Below are 27,028 nucleotides of genomic sequence, written 5' to 3'. Positions count from 1 at the left end.
CTCACATTCATTTACTAATTAATTTATCCCATAAATGTGTCAGGAATTATGCTGGTCCTGCAATCACAATAATGGGCAAAGCCAGATGCAGGTCTTGCCCCCAGTGCAGTTTACAGCCTATAGGGAGCTTCCCATCTAATCCTATCCAAAAACTCTCAAAACCACCAAACTACCTGTAAGTCCAAACTCCTCAGCCTAGTATTTAAGGTCCATCACCAGCAGGCACAAATATGCAGTTTCAATCAACTTTAACTCTTCCCCAACAGATATTCCAAACTTTCCTAATCTGTGTCCTGGCACATGGAATTTCATACAAATGAAATGTTCTTGCCCTGACATAGCCATATATCCAAATACCCAAATTCTACCCATTCTTTAAGGCTCAGCTTAAGAATTAACTGTTCCTCAAAGCTCTGTCTCCTTCCAAATAACTCCAATACTGTGTGCCCCTCTTAGGACATTTGTAATAATGCTCTAGGTACGTATGCTATCTCCCCTATTAGACTGTCAGCTTCTGAAAAACAGAGCATGTTTCTGATTCATTTCTGTATTCTGTACAGCACCTAAAACAATGTAGGCTCAATAAATACCTTTTGAATAAATACACGGTGGTAATTCTAAATATTAAAGATCATTAAAGAGTGATAACAATTTATAAGGCTCAAAGAATGTTTTTAAAACATCCTTCCACACATTATTTTATTGCTGTTACAAAATATTATAAATTTAAATGTGTGGGCAACTGAGCTGAATCAGTACTCCAGGACATCCCAGAAAAATGTTTTTGCCCCCTGAGTATAGTCTACCTCACTGTCCCAATCATACTGTGAATCAAACTGATAGTGAGGGCTCGGGCAAACTGAGTTGTGGTTAACGAAACCTTTACTTACGGTAACAATGGGGATAACTGCCCCAGCCCCAGATTTGCTACTGGAATCAAGGGTCCCTCCTTGTTACACTCTTCATGAAACCAATAAATGGCATGATAAATTTTTCCATAACAGTCATTGCCACCAATGTTATTTCCTCCCTAAACAGAGTTGTATGCAATTTGTCCAAGGATGCCAAGGCAGGCATCCTTTCCATTATTAATATCTACTAGGCTACTTTTAAAATAAGTTAAAAATATACTGCCTGAAACTGAAATGAATCTAAATTTTTCCTTTAGACTAAATATATTTCAATGTGAATAACATGCCCTCTTATAAACAGCAAACATCAAAACTGCTTAACATTTAAACAAGCTCAAGATTACCAGTGAAAAAATAATCTTAATGAAGAGACCTCATCTTGATGATGCTCATACTTTCCTTCTTCAGGCAGTCACTCCACAAATATTTACTTATTTCCTACTGATGGCAGAGAATAAACCTTCAAGAAGATTAGCAAAAAGTCTTACCTCCCCCCGAAGGCTAGTAAAGCCATAAACAAAAGCAGTTTTTTTAATGAAATATATTTTGCATATGACATTATATTAAATATGAGAAAGAGGTTTTTGATGACAAAAAGATTTGTGAATGCTCTACTTCGCTTTATCACTGTATCCACACAATCCTTTTCAACACAAAGACACTTCATCTTTATCCAATTTTTAATTTTATTCTTAAATATATTTTTAAGTCAAGCCAGTTTTGCTGCACGATTAACTGCAAACTACAGGGTATTATTCTACCACAACACCCTGGCAACCAGCTCATGTTCAGTTACACTGTCAGCACCCATAAAAAAAAAAAAAAACCTAATTGTATGATCATGTGGATACTGCAGAAGTCCTTTAGATCAATCCTAGATGGGCCTCAAGAGAATAATGCTTATTCTGTTGAACTCACAAATCACAATATGAAAGAGCCAGGATCAAAACAAGACCCAGGAACTTCCCTGGTGGCACAGTAGTTAAGAATCCGCCTGCCAATGCAGGGGAAATGGGTTCGAGCCCTCATCTAGGAAGATCCCACATGCCACGGAGTAACTAAGGCCGTGCACCACAGCTACTGAGCCTGCGCTCTAGAGCCCGCGAGCCACAAGTACTGAAGCCCGCACACCTAGAGCCTGTGCTCCGTAACAAGAGAAGCCACCACAATGAGAAGCCGGTGCACAGCAACAAAGAGCAGCCCCCGCTCTCCGCAACTAGAGAAAGCCCGTGTGCAGAAATGAAGACCCAACGCAGTCAAAAATAGATAAATAATAAATAAATTTATTTTTTTAAAAAAAGACCCAATTATACAAAGAGTACATTTTATCAATGTTGGGTTTATAAGAAATAGGTATGTGGCCCACCCAGTACTTGCGGAAAATTGTACAAAAGTATTTATATAGATGGAGCAGTAAAGAAAATTATCAAACACTTGCCATAACGATACTCAATGAGAAACTCTTCGGGCAGCATCAGGCCAGCTCAGGTATGAAATATTTAAAACAACAGAATCCAATTTCATAATTCTCTAGTACCTGAAACACTTCTAAACCTTTGGGATCTTTTGGGAGGAGGGAGGAAAGAAGCATATTTATGTGTTATTTCTGCCATTAAAACATTTTTTATACAGAACAAAAAGTTTTAGCTCCTAATGATGCTCATGGCTGAGTATATTGATATCAAGTTCTAGTCAGCATTTGCTCAAACATCATAAAACAAAACAAAATGGAAACCATCTGTAAATAAATATCTTTTCAAACAATTATCTACGAAAGTTAAGACATCTATAAATTGGTTTACTCTAGTATAATTTAAACAGGTCCAGAAACCACATAAGTTAACTAAATGTAGTCTCTACAACTATCTCCTGCTTCACTCAACAGTTATCCTGTTCTTTTACTAGATATTTCTGATTTTTCAAGAACTGGGCCTATGAGAATAGATCTATAAAAAGAAAAGAGGAGGAAAAAAAGACCTCTAATGACAACAGATACATAATTCTAGCTTTTCAGTTACTTCAGTAAGATTATAAAAGCAAATGCTAATCTCATATCAAGTCTAAATATTCAAATGTGTCGTATGCATGTCAAGTTTTTATGACTCCCAAACTATTTTTATTTATTTTATTGTTACTTCCCTGTTATCAATTAGGTGTGTGCTCAGTTCAGAGGACCCAGACGAAATGAAGGAGCTGACATTACTGAAATCAGTATTTGCCAAGTGTCACAGAAAACATTTAAAATCAAAAAAGATATAAAGTAGACATAATCAACAAGGACCTAGTGTACAGCATAGCACAGGGAACTCTACGCAATATTCTGTAACAACCTATATGGGAAAAGAATCTGAAAAAGAATGGATATATGTAAATGTATAACTGACTCACTTTGCTGTACACCTGAAGCTGTACACCTGAAGCGCACGGGCTTAGTTGATTGTAAATCAACATTGTAAATCAACTATACTCCAACATAAAATAAAAATTAAATTTTTAAAAATAATAATAAATAAAATTTAAAAAGATAAGCCCTCTGTCCAGAATTATGCAAGCCAGTGTTCTTTCTATAAGTTCAGGAAATGGATTTGATTGGATATAAATAGAACTCTAATAGTTAAATGGGTTTTATTCTAAATGATACGGTAAAAGTGAATTACTCTTTAAAATGAGTAAATCACGTAGTTTTGCATTACATATATAGCTTTGCAGGCAACAATGGTTTTAATTTTAAAAGATACAAAGTACAACTGTGAGCTCCCCTACAATTAGTGACATGACTAAGTCATGGGCTTTTTATAAGCTTCAGTTTCCCTTTGGGTATGCTAATTTAAATATATGAATGGGAGAAGACACTCATTGAATCCTCTCAATGATGAACCACTAAGATCCAGTCCCACTTTCTTCCTTCCTTTAAAAAAGCCCAGTTTTATTTTAGAGACTTTTAATTCCATCTTCTATATAAAATACTCCAAACAATAAGACTGACCTGATGCCATCTGAATGTTAGCAAAGAATCTGCTTGTAAATTTTGTATCAAAAAGTGTTGTTTGTTCTCTATATGTGTAATTTTATATCTCCACGTCATTCAATTTTAATGTCCAAATACAGATTTTTTCTTGAATTAATAAGGCCTTTAATTCAACTAATACGTTAACTTTTTCTCCAATTTAACACGTTAGATTCTTAGATCAACCTCTCTGAACAAGAGATAAAACAAAGAAATTGCTTTACTGGGCAAAGAAATTTTTATACTACTTTAATGTATAGGAACCTCTTTTAAATCTTAAAGTTTTCCATTAAAGAACAAGATTTTGAATTGTATTCATCACTAAAACTACTTACATGTAAAGCAAAAAGAAAAAAAGAAAAATAAAAGCTGGAATACACCAAATGACAGTTTACCTACTTTTAGGTTAATTTTCAACCCTACTTGTGGTGGTGATTTTAATACCTCCTTACTGGGGAGTTTTACTCAGGTTTACTTTACAGAGTAGGTAACTTTATATATAATGCCTATACTTACCAAAACATAAATCTCCACAAACATACACCCCGCAAATCAAATGATTAGATTTAACTTTAATCTTTAAAGTGTAATTTTTTTAACAACTGTTTAACTTTCAGATCATTAGAACATAAGCCCTTTACATGCTATTTCACTACAATCTCTGTATAAATGGTTCATTTTTCATAGAAAAAAACTAATTACATGGGTCAGCAAGTTGCCTGTGGTAACACATCGATTTTATTTACATTCAAAAGTTAGACTTTAGCTTATTCTCTCAATTTCAAGCACATTTAGATTAATAATTCTCTCTAACCCATTAGATCTTTTCCTATTCTTCATATGAAAGAATTCTGAAGTGATTATGATCTTAACCATAATTTTATAATATAAATTTATTGCTTACCAAAGTCTTAATAAGTATTTTACTTTCTCTTTTAAGGATAAAATGTATAATTTTCTATTAAATCTAATATTTCAGTAATTATACAGTAGAATCATTTGGATAATCATACAATGAAAGTTATTACTATTTTATAGTTTTTTAGCAAACTAATTCTTTCAACACTGAACAGTGAAAACAAGGAATACTTACTTTATAACTACTTAGAACTAGCTACCATTTACCACTGGGTCCATGTTTTCCCTCAAAGTGTTTGTTTCTCTTGAAACACAAATGTATTTTTCTATTGAATATTATTCTCCACAAAGTAACAGCAAATATGAAAATTAAAATAAAATTTACTTTTCAGGTACATGGTGTTAACAATCTCAAGAATTATTAATGCCATGTGATGAAATCTTCATATAAATGTTGATACATAAAATACTACAAATATAGAATGTTGTAGAATGATACAATTCACCTGTTTTCAAAATCATCAGATTTGTATACTTGAAGAATAAATAAATGCAAACAGTGTAAAAAAGTCTTTTTCAAGCTAGTCAGAGATTAATTTTCATGAATCATAAATGGACCATCAATGATGAAAAAAACATAAAAACAGAGTAGAAAGTCAGGAATCAGATTTTCTCTTTAGAAGAAATTTTCAAGCTGGATGACATTTTACCTAAAGATAATTTCATTCCTGTTAATTTTATATGTAAAGGGGCCATTATTTTCACAGAAAGCAATTGTTTTTCATTTCAATTGAGAATAAACCCATTCACAATGTTGACTAAAATTCATTTCATTTAGTCAAAGATAACCAGAAATCACCAAAAATCAACTGAAAATTCACAGACTATAACATACATGGTAATACATTCGTGCATACTTTATTTTCTATGATTTTAGAAAATTCAATGTCAATACTTCTCTTTTTAGTATGCTAAGCAATAAGTGGCTATTAATTTTCAGAGCTTGGCTTTACCATCATAGTTTGCCTTTGCTATATCCTGAATGTTTTTCTTCATTTCTCCTCTCCTCTGCCCGCCCCACTTCTTTCTTATGACTTAAGAATAGTGTTCATCTGAACTGCTTTTGTAAAAGCATATGACTCAAGAAGTTTTCTGGGGGCTTCCCTGGTGGCGCAGTGGTTAAGAATCCGCCTGCCAATGCAGGAGACATGGGTTTGAGTCCTGGTCCGGGAAGATCCCACATGCCGCGGAACAACTAAGCCTGTGCGCCACAACTACTGAGCCTGCGTTCTACAGCCCGCAAGCCACAACTACTGAGCCCGTGTGCCACAACTACTGAAGCCTGCACGCCTAGAGCCTGTGCTCCCAACAAGAGAAGCCACCGCAATGGGAAGCCCGCGCACCACAACGAAGAGTAGCCCCCCGCTCCCGGCAACCAGAGAAAAAGCCTGCGTGCAGCAACGAAGACCCAACACAGCCAAAAATAAAATAAATAAAATAAAATTAATTAATTAAAAAAAAAGTTTTCTGTTATTTTTAAACAGGCTCAAAGTTAGGTTTTTCCTCAAGCCAGAGTGAAAAGTTATTGGGGAAATAATAATCAGAGTCTCAAAGTTCTGCCCCAAATTTATTGAACAGTTACAAAAGTAAAAAGGTATGTTTACACTGGAGAAATGTGACAGACACTACCATAACCAAGCAATCGAACTTAGCAGGATCAATACTGGGACAAACTGACATGATGTGCCTACAGTGTGATGCCACAAGAAGTACACATCACCTACTCAATATTCTTACCAAAAATGTTTAACCTGAATCTCACCATGAAGAAACAATTAGACAAATTTAGAATATGGAACATTTGACAGGACTTCTCCCTTCAAATAACATCCGTATCATTGAAGGATCATCCCCCGCAGAAAACGACAACTTAGGGAATGTTCTAAATTAGGGGAGACTAAAGAGAGGAGACATCTAAATGCAACATGTGATTTCTGATTGGATCCCAGATTGGGGGGTGGAGGCTATAAAAGGCATTACTGGGAGAAGACTGAGGATGTAGATTGGATGTAGACTGAAAAGTTGATAATTTAATTATATCAGTGTTAAATTTCTTGAGTATGATTATATTATGGTTATGTTAAAAAAAAAAAAAAGTCCCATATTCTTAAAGGAGTTACAAGCAAAAGTATTCAGGGGTAAAGATTCATGAACTCTGTAAATTAACCTCAGATGGTTTAGCCAGAATAAAAGGTATATATACGTATGTGTGTAAATATTTTTCAAAATAAAAAGTTGAGGGGAGGGAGTTAGATCCTTCCTTGGAGATATCTAAACAAAGGTTACATCAATCCCATCATTTGAGATTACAGACTATAATCTATATATGCAGATTATAATAATAGCAAACTGGCTCTCCACTCTCTTCTTTCAGCCCTTCTCCATCCCTACAAAATGTCCACTTCTTCCAGAGGCTTGCAGTCAGTTCAGTGGTATAAAAAATAGTATGAGAGTGTGCTAAATTATCTTACACTGGTAAATGTCAGAAAACCAGATCCATTTTTCCTAGCTCTCTAATATCTAATGCTGTTTTTGCAATGGCCCACAGCTCCTGGCATAGGTGACAGTACACTGAAAAATGGAAGAAAGGCAATACTTATGACTAATACAACAACAAAGTGTTAACAACTGCCAATCTGCCTCTACAATGGTAATAAAGCCAATTCCTAAGATTTCTAATACTCATAGTGGGACAATCATAGAGGTGGACAGATGTATTCCCATTACAATTTACATGTCTATTTGTAATCGTCAAAAGGAAAGGGCACAGCACAGATAAGTTAAATTTTAAAAGTACAGACAGTAGGTATTTACAGCTAAATTTCTTTATAGAACATATACCCAAAAATGGATGTTTATACCTCACTGGGAATTAAAAACAGAAGTAATAATGCCTTATTTTAACTAGGTTTCAATCTCCTCACATTACCAACTCATTAAAAATTTTAAGTGTATTCATTATAAGTCAACCTTCTGAGAGTACAAACTGTGCTATGTTAGAATCATTTAAGATAGGTTTCATTCATTTATTCAACAAATGTTATTAAGCACACATACTACTAATCTGTATACGATACTTTTTCTGGGCCAGGGACTCTTAATGCTTTGGGTCAAGCCATCTCCAACCCCTAGAAGTCTGTGCTTGCTGTTTGTACCATTCTGGGGTTTCAAGACTGCACGTCTTTCACATTACTAACAGGCAATGAAATGGCCAAAAGATTGTGTTTGTAAAATGATTTGTTTGGTAGATTAGGAGAAGTCAATTTAGCATACTATATTATTCTCTAAAATTCAAATTGAAAATGTGGGAAAGAATTTAATCAAGCAAAAAGAGCAAAGTTATAATAAAATAAAATTGGCAAAGACTATCAATATGAAGTTCAGTATATAGTCACTGGTATTTTTTAACTAAATCTACATCCTAAACAGAATGTTTAAGTTCATAGATCAATTGAGAATAAAATAATTTATTAAAATATTATGGTCTTCCTGTCCATATTCATCTTATGTATAATCTAATCGTATCTCTTTCCTGATCAGAAACCTGTAACAATTCCTCAAAATCTATCAGATTAAGTCCTTGCTTCAGTGTACTCCACACTATGGCCCACCTCCCCAGTCTTTCAGTTTCCCCCAACTATCTCACTCACACACTATGTTCTGGGAAAACCTGCCCTTCCCACAATTCATTCACTGCCCTCAGGCCCTTTTATAGAAGCTACTTCCTCTGACTAGGACAAGTTCCATCCCAACCTAGGTAACGTATGTATCCTATAAGACTCACCTCAAGCCTCACCAACTCTGAGCTTCACCACTATCTCCCTATTCTTTTCCCTTGAGGTTGAATCTGATACTTCTGCAAGATCCTTAACTTAATCAGTTGCTGCTTACTCCACTGTATCATAATTATGGAGTCATTTAGCTACCTCCCCAGTAAGACTGTGAGCTCCTTAAGGATGAGGACTCATTTTACATATCCAGGGCTGCATCACAGCTCTTGCCTAATAGAGGCTGAGTAAACAGACCAGAAACCAAGAAGGCTTCTCACTAGTGCTCACAGTGTTCTTGCTATAAGTTTATAGAACACTTATTTATGCATTAGTCCTGGAATTGAATGTCCGTTCATGTGGAAAGTAGTCAATCTACTATACTTCTTTTATATACTTACAGTGTTCTCTGCATTATACATATTTGTGTGCTTGTCTTATACCCTTTCTAGACTATAACTTATCAACGGTAGAGATTCCATCAAACCCCTATAATTGGACCTGCTGATACAGGTACTTATGGATGGACACAAGGAAGGAAATATGCGTATATTCAGTGTTCAGGCAGTGCCCTTCAATACCACTATGCAGAGAGGGCAGTTAAGTTACAAATCTACTTTACAGGGATCCAACAGAGTCAAATCTTAAAGTTCTGACCTCTTTATAACATAATTTAAGGTTTGTTATGAAACTCCGTTTACAGCCTAAATCTAGACAAATTTCCTATGAGCAGGGGTATCTTCCCTCCTCTCTAATATTTTATTATTCCCAGTTATTCCACCAAACATTAACAAACTCAAAAATGATTACTTCAACCTAAAAGTATACTTTGAAAACTAATATTTGACAAACATTACCAAATACTGAATGTTATACAGAATGGACCAATTGCCAAAATGTTTTAATTTTGATGTCTGAGTTAATTGCTGGCATTGTAGTAGCAGCAGCAAGAGTTACAATTATAGATTAACGTTCTCTGTGCTGTTCTAAGTACTTTAACTTTTTTTTTATCCTTATAACCCAATTTAGAGTGAGGAAACTGAAGCACGGGTAAGTTAAATAACTTGACCAAGGATACAGAGCTAGCAAGTCAACGAGCAGGGATTCAAACCCAAGCCTCTGAACCACTATGCCATACAATATAAACAGCAATTCCCCAAACAAGAGCCCAAAAGTGTTTATCCAAGTGACAGGAACAGGTGATAAACGTGTCTTGGTCTTCTCACAGGCTATTTCACAGGTATTCAAAGCATTTAAACAAAAAGTCTAGTATAAAACTGCGTGTATCCCATAGGCTTATTCTCTTTCTGTAGGGATTACTTTATACATTTAAATCCAAGATGGTGCTTTGTGAGGTTTCTTAATAGTATGCTATTTGGGCTACACTGTAAAAACAAAGGGAAATGCCTAATAACATAACTAAAAAGCATTTTAAAGAACAGTAAAATGTCCCTAAAAAAGAGAATGCTACAAATAATAGTACCATCATCTTAATATTAAAGGATTCTGATAAAATTTATTTTAGCCAAAATGAAATGACTCATATATACTAGAGAATGAAACAGAGTGCAAAATATCCTCAATGTGTAAGACTACCAATTAAAATATTCCCCTGGTATCCTTTTTTCATGATTGCTCTGTCATATTCTCCCTCACTTGAAACAAAGTTGTCTTTATGCCACTCATTTTTCTAATTAAGTTTCAAATATTTTCTAATATTAGGTTGAAACACAAAACTATCCTTTACAACCACTTTTACCTACAGAAAAGCTCATTTGCTTCAATCTAATAACTTTCACAAATTCAACATATAAAAAGGGTAGATGTACTTAACAAAGTTATGATTGTCCATCACTGTAATACTTCCCTGGTGGCATGCAAAAAAATAAACAGTTTACACCCTTTTCAGACTCAACAGGAAAGAAAATTAAAAAGTAATCATTATGAGGCAAAAACATTCACAAGATACTGTTAAGTGAAAAGGCCTGAGTTACAAAACAGTACGATACCACTTTCATTTATACACAGAAACACCAAATATTAAAACTCTGCTTTGGACTTCAGGATTTTTGTTTCTTTGTTCTCTTCCTTTGGTGGTTCTACTTTCCTAATTTTCTAATTAAAATGCAGTATTTCTGTAATTTATAAAAACAATTTAAAAGAAGTTAATCTTTGCTTAATTCTTTACCAGGAAAACAATACACTAATGAATAAAGCAGCTATAAAATATTTAAACAGCCTACAGCTTTTTGTTAACTCAGTAACAAAGTCCATGAGAAATAATACAATAACTTAATAAGTGATTTCTAAAAACACTGATCCTGTGCTTTGTTGGTATGGATAAATAACTTTATACATCAACTAAATAAGCGTAAATAACCGTTGGGTTTGGTTTCATCATCACTGTAAAATGATGATTTGTGTTGCTAACAAATAAAGACCAGACCAAAAAGTTAAAACATAAGGGATCAATAGGGAGTAGAAAAATGGAAGGAGATTAAGAGCCAGAAATAATCACGCAAAATGAAGGAAAATGAAACTATTAATAAAACAAACAAAAAAGCTATATTCCTCTACCACGTGTGCAAGAATTTTTTTAAAGAACAAAAAGATATGTTTTGATACTTAAATGGACAAAGATAAATGTTATAAGTATCTTTCAGGAGGTATTTTACTTTAAAAATTCTGATAACCAGAAACCAGATGTTTAAAACTAATTTTACCTGAGTTCACTGCTAACTACATGAAATAAGCTTTGAGATGCATATAATTCTGAGATATTGTTGACTAACCAGCTAAGTAAGCAATCTTACCCAGAATAGATTCTTATATTTATAAACCAAATACGCTAAAAACTATAGGAGAAAGGTTTGAGTTGAACAAATGGGCCATAAAGTAAACAGCTCAGTTAGTCCACTGTGGTTTACTGCCCTCTGGCTGTTGTGGCAGGAGACATCACAGATCAAAAATGGCTGTAAAGAAAAGCTAGGAAGGTGTCAGGCAGAAGTCGGCAGGAAATCCTTTAGGCAAATTTCAACACTTTAGAATAGATCCTCAAATACATTAAAGTTAGTTTCACCCTTCCTTTAAAAACAATATGAAGTATATGAAGCAACAAAACATTTCAAACACTATCTGAAATTTTTCAACCACTAATTAATAAAATATAGAGTAACTTAGACATAATAAAAGCTGGCTCTAGGAGACTAAGTCAAAAAGAGTTAATGCCCTACCCTAACTAAAGATCAGAATCAGTCCTGATTTAGAAAAATTCTTTAGCATAGGAGATGGAAAGATTTAGGTGAAGAGGTGAAAAGTTTTACTAGAAATTCAAAGAATATCGATAAAATTTCCTCTGGTTATAAATCTGTGGTAAATACAAAAAGTAGCTCAGAATAATGAAACTCTTACATTAGTTCAAAATTTCCAGATATCAGATGTAATCTGAAGTTAAAAATTAGGCAGCATTGGAGCAAATATTTCCTGGAATCACCTAATTACATAAAAAGCAGAAACAAGACACAGGAAAACTTGCTATGCCAAAATCGGAGTAGGTTCTTTACATAAATCTTTCTACAAAATATTATCCAATGTCATCTCATAATTTTGTCCAACAAGGCTTGCACTAAATTTCTATTATCACTTTACAATTTTCCACTAGAGTTCAGCTGGCAATAAACCATAACAGCAACAGTCCAAAAAAAAACAACTCTGTTCATTTCACTGACTTGCTAATTACTCACATTTCACTATCATTTTAAAACAGTGGATCTTAGCCTCAATCCCAACCCAAACACCCAGGGGACACTATACTTTCCTTTAATAAGAGTGGCTCACAAGGTTCTGATTCCCAGCATGACTGAGAAAGGACAAGAAAATTTGAAAAAAACCGGGGTGGAAAGAACAGGGGTGAGAGTAAGGATGTTCCTTTGACACACAGCCCATTAAACACTTGGATTTTTCTTCTCAGGAAGTCTTAATAACCTTTTCAGAATTCACCACTGTTCAAAAAATATACAATGCAAATTAATTTTTAAGAAAAAACAAAAATCTTACCCTGTAGTTCATGATGTATTACACCCACTAAGTTGGGTTCGTCTCCCCACCAGAATATCCATAACTCTTTGCAATCTGGTTTGACATCACGACGCCATACACACAGCAAGTTGGCTTGCAGACAGCGGATGAAACTTAACAGGATTGGATCATCTTGGGCTGGGGCTGAAATTATGGGTCCGCAGTCCCCATGCCCTCCAAAATTGTACCTACGCCATTTGATTCCCGTGAGTTCAGCCTGGAAAAAGGAAAGAAAATTACAACAGTTTTGACTGTTCTTTTTACTTAACACTAAAAACAGGCTGCCATACAGATAAATTAATTTGCTAAAATAAATATTTACAGTATACCTCATATAGTAAGATTTCTTCCACTGAAAAATTTATGTCAACCCTTGATTTTTTTAAGGGGAAAACAACTCATTTCCTCCTATCAAGATTTCTACATAGCTCTTTATATTAAATACCAAAATACAGCAAACAGATAATCATTATTTCCTGTTGAACCATTTTTTACCTAACATTTACTTTAAAGTCCCTATAAATAAAATTTTCTATATTATTATGCCTTATTTAATTCATAAATTATATTTAGAAATCAAGTAAGAGTTTAAAAAATAAGTTTGTAGAATTGAAATAATTCTTTCTTTCGAAGAATTTCCTCAATTTCGTCCCATCCAGAAGCTGCAGTTTAAATCTTTTTTAATCAGGGAAACAGCATGCAGTACCACAGTGCTTCATTATGAAAGCCAAAATAGCCTGCTAATAAAACTGATGGAAAATTATCAGCAATTTATTCATGTTATTTAACATGCAGCACACAGAAAAGCTTTGCTTCTGTAACAATTCCCTAACACAGCTTCGTCTTTTGTTTTTTAAACACATTTTAAAACATGGTAACTTTAAACCAGCTGACAGCTAATCCTCTGTCTTTATTCTGTTACGTGGATTTGTATTCTAAAATTTTTAAATCTTAGGTGTAAAAGAACTAAATTTCAAGGATGTTTCAACACAAACAAAAGTTAAATTCCTTACTTAAATAACTGTAAACTACAACTATGTATTCAAAACTGATAGTAAAACTGATTCCATAATATAATTCTGTACCAAACAGTCCATGTGTCCCTTGCATTTAATCCTTACTCACTCATCGTCCCCCCTCCTCACCCTCCCACCACAACCAAGTTAGTAATTTTTGTCAAGAAGTTGTTTTTCAAAAAACAAGTACCACAGGGGAGAAAAATAACTGCATCTTCTACTACCATAACTGAAACAAATTTAAAGTGCTAAAATAATCACTATAATGAACATCTCTAAGAAAAAAATATCAGTTTTCTTCAATCCCCCAAAAAAGCTTCACTTAAATGACTCCAAAAATATTAATATCCAAACTAAAACTGTCTGAAAGTCACTAACTTTTCCTTTCACACTATGAGATATGGAAATCTAATCTTTAATGAATTCTTCATAAAAACTGGTATTGGCATCATTTAGGCTTTCCCTTTGCACCACTTGGTTTCCTCCAGCTATAAAAGAACTACCTGGCCAATGAAAAAGTTCAAAGAGTAAACTAATCACACAAGAAATAATTATTCTCCATAATCACATCAGAAATAATTATTAGCATCGTACTTTATGTTCTTCCTGTTTTTCTGTACTTATACATTTTGAAGTTAGAATCATACTGCATGGTTTTATAGCCTTTTTCACATACTATAAATATTTCTATATATTACTAATTATTCTTCAAAAACAATTCTTAATGTTTTCATACTATACACTGTTTGGAGAAAACAATTTATTCCATAACAACTGGACAATCTTCCTTTTTCACTATTATTATAATTGGTGAACATCCTTGAACATTATTTTCTTGATTACTTTCCTTAGGAGAGATTGCTTGCTGTAGAATTACCAAAGAATACAAATATTTTAGGACTCATGAAAGAATGTTTCCATACTGCTTTTTAGTAGTCTCACCCATACAAGTAACCTCCTGCCAAACTGCATATCTTTAAAAATACCTGTCGATTTAATAAAATGGTATGCCCTTGTACCAACTGGTAGTCTTCATTCTACTAAGAGGAAATTATTATCATATATTTGATCAGAAGTATAACCTGGGGCCAGTCTTCTTGGGTTTGATTCCCAGCTGTGTACTTACTAGCTGAAAGTAGCAAGTACCTCGCAAATTATTTAATCTTTGTCTCTCAGTTGCCTCACCGGTAAAATGAGAATAATGGTATTCAGAGTTGATTAAATGAGTTAGTCTATACAGAAAGCGCTTAGGACAGTGCCTGGCACGTGGCAAAAAATATAAATGATACTGGTTCATTACTAGTAGTACTAGTGTAGTAGTACTACTTCCCTTTAGTTGTCTGTTCACATCGTTTGTGTTTTTCTATCATAGAAGTTCGTTTCCTCAAATAAAAGCAGTGTGTGTGTATGTCTATTTATGTTTTAATCAGAAAGCCTAAGATCAATTTTTAAATAAATATCAAAGAAGGAAACTAAATAAAAAGACTAAGTGGGGGCAGTTGAAATCAGAAAAGTCAAGTAGAAGACTAACTTTTCTTGTATCACCTAAGCTAGTGTTCTGTGCCTAAGGATCCTGAGGAAGTGGGGGGGAGGAAGAGAAGAGGGGGAAAATATACCAATAATTATGAATCACTAATGCTTACATTAACCATATTTAAAAGGTTAGAAAATTAAAATACATCAGAGATTTAAATATCAGGTGAGTCAGTCCCCAAAAAAATCTACGAACAGCAACTTACAAGAATACTTTCTACCTGTAACACCCAGCATGCATGGTTCAGCAAACAAAATACTTGGCTTTGATTCAGGAGAATGGTTTCCTAATCCTAGCACTTCCACTAACTTCCTATCAGTGCTTCTATGGTCTCAGTGGTAAAAGAAAGCCGCTGCCACCTGCTCTATATCTTTATGGAGTTGTTCTAACAAGTGATGTAATACAAATGCAAGTGACATAACATCAAGGCTACAAACTTAATCTCTTCATAACTAATTCAGCCAGAAGTACTAAAAATGTCCAATCATTTAAAAACAATTTATCCCTTTACCTTAAAACTAAAATTAAATATCACTATACCAGTCTTCACTGGAAAACGTAACAATGAAACACCATTCAAGCCTAACAGATACCTAGGTATAAAATGAATGTTCAAAGACTTAGCTTTAAATTTTGAGTTAATATTTGATTAAGAGGAAAAACGAATGAAACACTTTGTCCAAGAAAAAAAAATCCTATCATGGATGTATATTCAATTACACTATTAAAATATATCTTCATATACCATGACCATGTTTATAGTTAAAAATCAATTCCCCACAAAGTTCTGTCGACCCAATTTCTGACAAATGTGTATTTCCAAGACTCAAAATTCTTGAAGCAACCCTTTAAAATATTTCTAGGTGCAAATTATCCCCAAAATGCAATTATTTCTCACTGTCAAAGATGAACAATACATATTTATATTTAAGTTTAAGATTACATGGTTTTTAAAATACAGAATCAGGAAAAAAACATGCAAGGAAAAAAATCAGTATTGCACATAGATAGAACAATAACCACAACCATCATCATTTATTTGTCACCTGCTTAATACCGGGCAGCATACTAGGGTCTTCACATAGAATTTCTAACATGAGGCACCATACTAGTGTCTTCATATATAATTCCTAATTTCTCAAACAGACAGTTAAAATAATTCTCAGAAACACAAAGTTTAAATAATTCTCCAATAACCACACAGGTAGCGACTGGCAGATCCCAAACATAACTGGATTTAAAGCGTAACTGAATTTAAAGCATAAACTCTTTCCGCTCTGCCATGCTGTTTCACAGGGCTAACGGTAAAAATTAGCCCTAGAGGATATAAAATAGTACAAAGAAACAGTCATCAACTCAATTTAGCAATGACAAGAGCTCACGGCCAAACTTTCTAATTTAAGAAAGTTCATGAATCTTTCTTTACTCTTCCTGAGTTATTAAGAAAACTAGTATAAGACTGCCCACTACACCATCCCATGAATAGGAGAGACCTGTTTTATTTCACTCAGATAATTATATGCCTTCTTTACATGTTACCACTGTAAGACCATACCCACACAAGCTAATTTTTAGAGGATATGTATAACAAACCAAGAAAATAACTATTCTAATAGCAAGAGAGACTGGAGGAAAGTCTTCTCAGCAGTGGCTGGTATCAGCTGTACAGGTAGTCAGCATCCTCTGGGAACTGAACTGAACTGGCAGAGACTCCCCTGGTCTAAACAGAAGTTCAATACAGAATGGTTCTAATTAAAAAGATTACAACAGAATCAGGATAAATGTACTTTCTTATGACATGAATGTATTTAAAGAAAATTTATATTGATTCTTAATATCCTATTCTTTAGGTACTATACATAGGAAATGAGCTGATAAATTTTCCCAATGGAGGTCATTTATTTGCACTAACCCATCGCAATCAGATCCCTCATGACCAACATATACTTGCAACGTGGCTCTCCAAAGTTAAACCTGTATTCAGAGGTCATGGAATAGAATAAAACTAATGTAACTTGGTAAGAATGAACCCAGGGTGTAGTATCATGGAAAGAACACTGGTTGCAGGTCAGGAGATCTAGGTTCAAGTCCTAGTTTTTCAACTATTTACCTAAACAATATCAGGAAATCTCCATCTCTGGGCACCTTGGCTTCCTGGCCTGTAAGGTGATATGGTTGACCTAGATACTATAAATGAGTTCAATTCTCCTGACCCAGGCTAATTACATCCCACTCACAAAGGCAACCTGTAAATGAGAGTAACCCTTATTAGATGCCTTACAACGATCAGCGGGAACAGGAGAACGACCAGAAGATATTATGAATTTTCAAGAATAGTCGAAAGAAAGATTTCTCCAACTACAGAACAATTAGCTTAATATCAATCCTTGGCAGGATTCTAGGATGGTATGTCGAAAAGGCAGCTGTGATCACTTGAGACTAACATGAGTACACTAGGAAATTCCAAGTCTGCCTCACCTCACTTCCTCCTGTGATAGAGTTACTACGCTAGTAGACCAAGGAAATACAGCTAACAAACATATTAAGTCACCTCTCAACTGGAGTCATAGGAAGGAAAAAAGTCAGGATCATAGAAAACGTCTGTTAAAACATAACTAATCAGCTCCAGGTAAAGACGGCAGAGTAAACACACACATCTGCTTTTGCTCTCTCTTAAATCCCTCAAAAAAACCCAGTAAAGAAGTTTGTTTCTTTGCTTTGTGTTTTTTCCCTTAAATCATAAAATCACAATGGTAGAGGTAGTAGAGATGAGCGCATCCAGGTTTTGAAAGGTAAGAAGCAGATGCTCAAGAGGTCAAGAGACTTATAATACCAAAGAAAACTGTGGAGAAAGCGGAGCTACAACCCAACTTACACAGAATTATAAATACAGGTACAGTCGTCCCTCAGTCTCCATGGAGGATTGGTTCCAGAATGCCCCACAAATACCAAAATCTGTGGATGCTCAAGTCCCTTATATAAATGGTATAGTATTTGCATATAACCTATGCATATCCTTTAAGTAATCTCTGGGTTACTTATGATACCTAAAACAATGTAAATGCTATGTAAATAGTTGCAGGTGCAAAGCAAATTCAAGTTTTGCTTTTTGGAACTTTCTGGAATTTTTTTTCTGAATATTTTTGGTCCGCAGTTGATTGAATCCACAAATGCAGAACCCACAGATATGGGTATCTTGTGGAAGTAGAAAGGCAGAGAAAAGAGCAAATAAGGAAAACTAGTTGAAAGCCTGCCTAGAAGACACTCAGAACCCAGGTACCCTCCCCACTGCCTGTCTTTATAGTAGCAAATCACTGGAAGGGTATTCTCTGGGGCCAGTAAAACACAGGGTATCTGAACTCATGGACACAGGCACAAATGAAGGCAGGAAACCAGAGTGAAAACAGTACATCAGGTGACCATGTACAGAATGAAGGCCAAAAATCACCCTCTCCAATCCTCTCCCTCTAAGCACCTAGAAAGCTGGCAGCCAGTCTTTCATCCCCCAGAAAGGAGTCTGGAAAAGTCTTCTCTGGGAAAACTGACAGCTCAACAGAAAAGACCTCAAGATAATGACATCAAAGGTTCCCCAACTAAAGAGTCCACCCCAATCAGTGAACTGCACAGTAAACAAATGTCACTCACATACTACTTCGAAGCAGTTTTTTAGTCCATCTTTCCTAAACATGAACAGATGACTGGGAATTACTAAAAAGTTGAGGAAAACCACTGAGGAATTATAGAGACAAAAACACAGAAAAGTGACTTGGAGGAAACAGACTACGTCGGGAGAAGAAAACTTAAAAAAAATCTATCATTAATATTCTCAAAGAGATAAAATGTGCAACCATTAAAAAAGAACAGGATGCTATTTCAGAAAAGAAGCACAGAGACCTAAAAGATGGCTCTTGGAAATTTTAAAACAATGATGCCAGAAATGATAAAACTCCACAGAAGGGCTGGAAGATAAAGTTTCCCCCAGAAAGTAAAGCAAATAAACAAACATAAAAAATAGGAGGGGGGGGGGGGATAAAACTAGAGGAGCAGCCCAAGAAGTTCAAAACTAAATACAAGAGCTTTCAGAAAGAGAAAACACAGAAAATGAAAAAGAGGAAATGACCAATAAAATAATTCAGAAAAATTTCGGGGGGGGGTGATGAGAGAAGAATACAAATTTCTAGATTGAAAGGGCTCACTGAGTATCTAGAACAATAGACTAAAAGAGACTCACAGAAAGCATATTACTGTAAACTCTCAACACATTGCAGACAAAGAGAAGGGCCTCAAAGCTGCCATATAGTAAAAAGGGGACACATACAGAGAATCAGGAATCAGAAGGATTTCTGACTTCTCAACAGTAATACTAGGAAGCAAGAAGGCAATGATGCAATCAATAACTCCAAAATTCTAAAGAAAAAGTACTCCAAACTAGATATCTATGCCAATCTAAATTATCTATCAAATGTAAAAGCAGAATAAATACATTTCAAAATATGCAAGGTGTTTAAAAAAAAAAAAGGCACCCTTTCTCAGGAAGCTACTGTAGGTATACCCCACCAAAAGGAGGGAATAAACCAAGTAAGAAGCCATGCGGTTTAGGAAATAGATCCAACGCGGAAGGGAGCAAAACAAATCCCTAAGATTACAGTCAATAATCAGATGATTCCAGGTTGTGAACTGTGCACCAGTGTAGAGGGCAACCAATCCAGATTATGACAGGTCAGATGGCTCCACGAAAGACTTTTGTTAAAGAATTTGAAACTGAAAGAACACCCGATATTTGAAAGACTTAAAAGAAGATTCAAATAATAGGCAAAAAGTTTGGGGATGAATTAGTTTAAAATACATAGTAAACAGTCCAAAAACAAACAAACAAACAAAATCCAGATAATTACCATCTTCGAGTTACACAGAAGGAAAAGTAATCAGAGTTTACTGCATGGCTTTGCCATACATTAACATAATCAAGTGAATGTTAACACTGAATATTAAGCTAACCAAAATTACTATACAACTATTTTGGTAAAATGGAAGGATGGAAAAAGGCATATTTGCTTAGTAAGAGGGAGAGAGAATAAGCTAAATCCTCATCTTCAATAGTGGAAGATCCACATTTTTAAAAGCTAAAATAACTATAAACTTAGTATTTAGTAACATTTAAGAATCAAGATAATCAACAAAAGTAGGTGAACATGTGTGTCTCTGGAGAAGGTAAAACAGGGGCCAGGAGTAGGGGAACACTATTCACTAAACCTAGAAATTCCCTGTGCTCCAGTGGTTAGGACTTGGTGCTGTCACTGCCGTGGCCTGGGTTCAATCCCTGGTGGGGAAACTAAGATCCCACAGGCTGCATGGCACAGCCAAGAAAAAAAAAAAAAAAAAAAAAAAAAACCTTGTAGAACTATTTGATTCTTTAACTATGTCAGAGTACCACTATGCTTTAAAAATTTTTTAAACTAATCAAAATGTGGTAACAAAACATATTTAACATATACGAAACGTTACTATTAATATTGAGAACTCACACATTTTTATAGATTGATTCTAGACAAATTCCTAACCTTAAGAACAACTTAGCATCCCATAAATTATGTTGCAAAAGCCAAAGAGTTATTTACCAGGTGTTAAAATGAGTTGTTGTCTCTTTCTTCTCTCCATTTTTAGACTATTAAAACTCTAGCTGGGCAGAGACACACTTCCAGCTGCATGCTCCCCCCCCTCCCCCCCACCTAGCTCTGCTCAAGCTCTTCCTACTCCGAGCTAAGTGGCTTACCAGGGATCCCGTCCGCAGAGGGGATGAGGACAGCAGGGCATTGGGCCTCTCATCTGACTCTCATCTAACATGGTATTTTCATGTTGTGAGAAATGCAATGTGATAACTCTCCATACAATAAAGTTGTAGATTAAAGATGCTTTCTAACACATATATACTTTTGCTGATTCATAATAACTTTTTTCCTCAACTATAATTTTTCCAGCCCTCAGTTTACCAATATTAATTCAAAAATATAAAAATAAAAAATGGAATTTAGCGTAAGCATGAGTTATAGAAAAGGCCCATGAAAAGGGCCAAGGTTTTATTGACAATGACTTTAACACAATTAAACAATGTCAAGTAACTATTTTAAAAGTTACTGTCATCTTAATAAGCTACTTTGATAGAAGTATAGTATCTAGATCCTACATAACAGATCATAAGAGTCACTAGTCAATATTGCTTTTAACTCCTAGCTCCAGAGTTTGAGAGGAATCTACATATGGTGGAACAAATTAACAGATGAAGGACTGGGTTAGTGAGGAAATCTAAACATGTCAAATGGCTAGAGGCTATATGGCCTCATGTTCAATCCTTTCAAGCGAATAAACATAACAGCAAAAATAAAATAAAATAAAATAATAAAGCCACAGTTGAACGAATTTAATATGAAGTTAAGATTCTGAAGAAATTTGAAAAGTCTTCAGTTACACAGAAGACAGATAAATGAAAGATGGATTCAATTTGCTCAGAACTAACCCAAGTGGTAGCAGAGAATCAAATGGAAAAAACTAAAACAACAACAGTGAGAGCTCACTCAAGAAAAAACCCCTGACTGACATCCCTGAGAATCATAGATGTGGGGGGTTAGGGAGAAGTTGGTCAATAGTAGATGTGGCTTCAAACACCAAAGAGCTGGTTAAACAATATGATTTATAAGGTTCCTTTCAAACCTGAAATATGAATCTCAAAGATTCCTTCCTTTCAAGCGTAAGATTTCATAACTCTAATATCATTTGTATCTCAGTCAACTAGCTCAGGGGTTAGCAAACTAGGGCCCACAGGCAGGCAACTTGTTTTTGTAAATTAAGTTTTATTAGTACACAACTACACCACATATTGTCTGTGGCAGCTTCCCCACTACAACCACAGTGTTGAGCCTTAAGTAATTAACTCTCTGGTTCTCTAAGAAAAAGTCTGCTCATCCCTAAGCTAGGATAATATACATAGACAAATATGACATTTAAAATATAAATAAGAAGCACCAGAATTATCCTCCCACCATAAACAATTAGAAAACCAAACAAAAAAATATGGAACTCCTGTTTTCAGACATTGGACAGCAAACAACACAGAGGTAGAATATCTGAGAGAAAGAAAACAAATGAAGTGTGTTCTATAAAGCCTAAGGCAGCTAGAATATGTGAAAGCAGATCACCAGAAAGGAAAAAGTTATGCAAAAAAAGAGCTCCAGGGACCTCATAGGGGTTCTTTTGAGACTGTTCCTAAATACCAAGTTGCACATTCAAACAACAAAATTCAGTGGGGCCAGGCAAAGAACTACTAGAGAGCTATCATTCCAACAGCTCACACAAAGCTGGGGCGGGGAGGTGGCGGGGGAGAGACAGGGAGGGGAGCGGAAGCTGGGAAATAATCTAGTTCTGAACAGCCAGTTTAAAACCAAAAACAAACAAAAAAAACCCCCACAACATTGTTAAACACCTTGGGCATAAGATAGAGACCACAGAAAAGTCAAGCCTCATAAGTGAGAAACCTAGGCCTAACATAAAGACGGCTTTAACCCATCCTAATAATCAGGCCTCAACCACCACCACCACCACCACCACCACCATCATCTTATCTAGTAGTATGATCATCATCTTATCTATTAGTAACTTAACTGCCAGCCAAAACAAAATTCAACTCTTTAAAAGAAAAAATAAAATCCAAACTTTCAATGACATAATACTCACAATGTCTAGTATCCAATAAAAGAATACTAGACATTCAAAGAAACAGCAAAAGGAGACCCATGACCAGGAGAAAAATCACTGAAGAGAAACAAACCCAGAAATGAGTGTGATGATGGAATTAAAAATCAGTTTAAAAACAGCTATTATAAGTACGGTCAAGGATTTAAAGAAAAACAAGCTTAAAGAGAGAAATTAAAGATATAAAAAAGAGACCAAAAAATTTCTAGTCCTCAAATATTCAAAATATGAAATGACAAATTCACTGAATGGATTTAACAGATTAGGCACTGCCAAAAAAAAAGATCAGGGGACTTGAAAACATACAATATAATTATCCAAGCTTAAGAATAGATAATTTTTTAAAACTCAAAGAATAATGAGTAAAGCCGAAGCAGTCAGAATAATATCAAGTAGTCTATCATACATGTAATTAGGGTCCTGACACACAAAGGGGGAAAGGGAGGACCAGAAAAAAGACAAAACCAAAAACAATATTATTTAATAATGGCCAAACTGTCTCAAAGTTTCATGAGAACAATAAATCTCAGAACCAAGGAGTTCAGTGAACCCAAAGCAATATAAACCAAAAGAAAAAAGAAAAAAAAAATCAAAATATATACAATTAAATTTCTGAAAACCAGTGATAAAAAGGAAAATCTTAAAAGCTGTTGAGAGAAAAAAAAGACTCATTACATAAGCAGAAGCAAACACAGTATTTACAACAGACTGCTCATCAGAAAATATGCAAGCAGGAAACAATGGAACAAGCTGAAAGAAAAAAAAAACTCCAAATCTAGAACTCTAAATCAAGCAAATATCTTTCAAAAATGAAGGTAAAATACAGATTTTCTTAGCTCAACAGAAGCCAATGGAACTGCACTTTAATAAATGTAACTAGAATAAATGTTTTTTTAAAAAGTTCTTCTGGTACAAGGAAAATAGATGGAAACCTGGATCTACACAAAAGAATAACAAGCACCAGAAAGTTAACATACAAATAAATACAAAACATGTTTTCTAATTTAAAAATTTCCTTAAAAACTAATTAACTGTTTACAGCAAAAATAATGGATCATGGACTGTATACTAGATATAGAAGAAAAATTTATGACAACAACAGAACAAAGACCAGAAAAAGAAAATGGATTGTATACTGTTCTAAGGTTTTAACATTATAAATGAAAAAATTTATTATTTAAAGGCACACTGAAATAAGTTAAAGATGTGTATTATAAACCCTTGACCAGTCCTTAAAAAGTAAAACAAAGAGGTATATCTAATAAACCAATATTGAAGACAAAATGGACTTGTTAAAAAAAAAAAAAACCCCAAAATAATCCAAAGCAAGTAGAAAAAGACAAAAATAAAAGGAGGAGGGGAGCAAAAAATGGATGGGACAGACAGGAAAAAAAAAAAGCCAAGGTAGTAGACTTAAACCCAATCATATCAATATAATTATATTAAATATAGTCTACTATAATTAAAAGATATCAATTCTCAGAATGGATAAAATTTTTAAAGGCCCAACTACATACTGCTCACAAGAAACGCACTTAAAGACAAGCTAGATTAAGAGTGAAATGGTAGAAAAAGATACATCATGCAAACATAACTTATAAGAGAGCTGCAGTGATTGGATTAATACCAATACCTCTTGACTCCAAGAGGACCATTACTAGGAATAGAGAGAGAAATTTTATAATGATAAAAATGTCAACTCTTCAAGAAGGCGTAAATCCCAAATGTGTAGGTACCTAATAACAAAGCTTCAAAATATATGAAGCACAAACAGATATATCTAAAAGGAGAAACTGACAAATCCAGAATTATAATTGGAGATTTCAACAGGTCTCCTCTCAGCAACTGATAAAACAAGTAGACAGAAAATCAATAAGAATATAGAAAAACGTGAACACTATCAACCAACAAAGCCAAACTGACATTTATAAAACATTATAACTCAACAAAAAAATACACTTTTTTTTTCAAATGCACATGGAACATTCACCAAGAGAAACCATATGCTGGGCCATAAAATAAATACCAAAATATTTTTAATTTTTTTCTTCATTTTTTATTTATTTTTGGCTGTGTTGGGTCTTTGTTGCTGCACGTGGGCTTTCTCTAGTTGCGGTGAGTGGGGGCTACTGTTCATTGCGGTGTGCGGGCTTCTCATTGTGGTGGCTTCTCTTGTTGCAGAGCACGGGCTCTAGGTGCGCGGGCTTCAGCAGTTGCAGCACTTGGGCTCAGTAGCTGCAGCACTCGGGCCCTAGAGCATGCGGGCTTCAGCAGTTGTGGCACACAGCCTCGGTAGTTGTGGCGCACAGGGTTAGTTGCTCCTCGGCATGTGGAATCTTCCCGGACCAGGGATTGAACCCATGTCCCCTGCATTGGCAGGTGGATTCCAGGGAAGTCCCCTATCAATATATTTTTACAAGTTGAAACTTCTGAATAGAATTAAGTTAGAAATTAACAAAATACCTCTAATGCTCCCCTCTCCCACAAAATCTGTAAATAAATAATACTTATAAATAATGCATAGAACCGCCCCCCAAAAAATCACAAGGGAAACCAGAAAATATTTTGAACAGAATATGAAAAAAATATATACCAAAATAGGAGGGGTACAAGTCAAACAGTGCTCAAAGAGAAATCTGTAGCTTTAAATATTTACATTAGAAAGGAAGAAAGATATAAAATTGCTCTAAGCTTCTTCCTTTGGAAGCTAGAAAAGGTGTCAATTAAGCCAAATGTAGATTGATAGAAATGATGAAGAAAAGAAATAAATGAAATATAAAACAGACTAACAATAGAGAAAACCAATAAAATGAAAAGCTGGTTATTTTAAAAGATCAATAAAATTGACAAACTTCTCACTAGGTTAATCAAGAGAGGGAAAAAAAGACAAATTACCAACATCAGGAATGAGAGATGAGAAATTACTTCACATCATAATGACACTGTAAAGATAATGAAATTACTATAAACAACAGTATGTCAATAATTAAAACTATTTAGATTAAATGGACTAGTCCTTTGCAACAATTACCAAAGTAACACACACACAAAGATCTGAACAGCCCTGTATCTATTAAAGAAATGGAATTCATAAACTAAAATCTTCCCTCAAAGAATTCTCCAACGCAAGATGGCTTCACTAGTAAATTCTATCAAACATCTACGGAAGAAATACCACCAGTTCTACACAAACTTTCAAAAAACAGAGGGACTACTTCCCAAATCATTTTTAAGAGACCAACATTACTAAGACCAAAAACATTACAAGAAAAGAAATCTACATGCCAATATCCTTCGTGAACACAGATTTAAAAATCAGTAAAAAAATATTAGCAAATCAAATCCAGCAATATATAAAAATGATAACATACCCTCCACATGGAGTTTATCTTGCGAATTTAAGCTCAGTTGCATTAGTTTGAAAGCCCATCAATGTAATTTGAATCAAGCTTAGTTCAAAAACCCATCAATAAAATTCCCCATTATAACAAAACAAAACCTGTGATCGTATCAACAGAGAAAACATTTAACAAAATTCAACACCTAGGGCTTCCCTGGTGGCGCAGTGGTTAAGAATCCGCCTGCCAATGCAGGGAACATGGGTTCGAGCCCTGGACCAGGAAGATCCCACATGCCGCGAGCAACCAAACCCGTGCACCACAACTACTGAGCCTGCGCTCTAGAACCTGTGAGCCACAGCTACCGAAACCCGCACGCCTAGAGCCCGTGCTCCACAACGAGAAGCCACCGCAATGAGAAGCCCGTGCACCGCAACGAGGAGTAGCCCCCGCTCACCACAACTAGAGAAAGCCCACGCGCAGCAACGAAGACCCAACACAGCCAAAAATAAATTAATTAAATAAATAAATAAATAAAATTCAACACCTATTCATGGTAAAAAGACTTAGCAAACTAGGAATTAAAGGGAACTTACTCAGCCTGATTAAGGGGATATTCAAAAACCTACAGCTAATATCACAATTAATGATGAAAAATTGACCACTTTCCACCTAAGATCAGGAACAAAGCAAGGATGCACATTCTTAACACAC

At 34.8% G+C, this 27,028-nt stretch overlaps 1 protein-coding gene across 2 annotated transcripts in view; it reads right to left on the bottom strand.

Moving 5' to 3' along the window:
• MED13L (mediator complex subunit 13L) overlaps positions 1-27,028 on the bottom strand; it is a 295,113-nt gene that overhangs the window by 247,859 nt on the left and 20,226 nt on the right. For both annotated transcript variants that reach the window (XM_036874359.1, XM_036874358.1), the window contains exon 2: positions 12,660-12,897. In XM_036874359.1, the coding sequence (XP_036730254.1) occupies positions 12,660-12,897 (238 nt within the window). The remainder of the gene's footprint in view (positions 1-12,659; positions 12,898-27,028) is intronic.

The sequence above is a fragment of the Balaenoptera musculus genome, chromosome 14, assembly GCF_009873245.2.
Source record: "Balaenoptera musculus isolate JJ_BM4_2016_0621 chromosome 14, mBalMus1.pri.v3, whole genome shotgun sequence".
NCBI lineage: Eukaryota > Metazoa > Chordata > Mammalia > Artiodactyla > Balaenopteridae > Balaenoptera > Balaenoptera musculus.
This window is presented reverse-complemented; position numbering and strand designations above follow the sequence as displayed.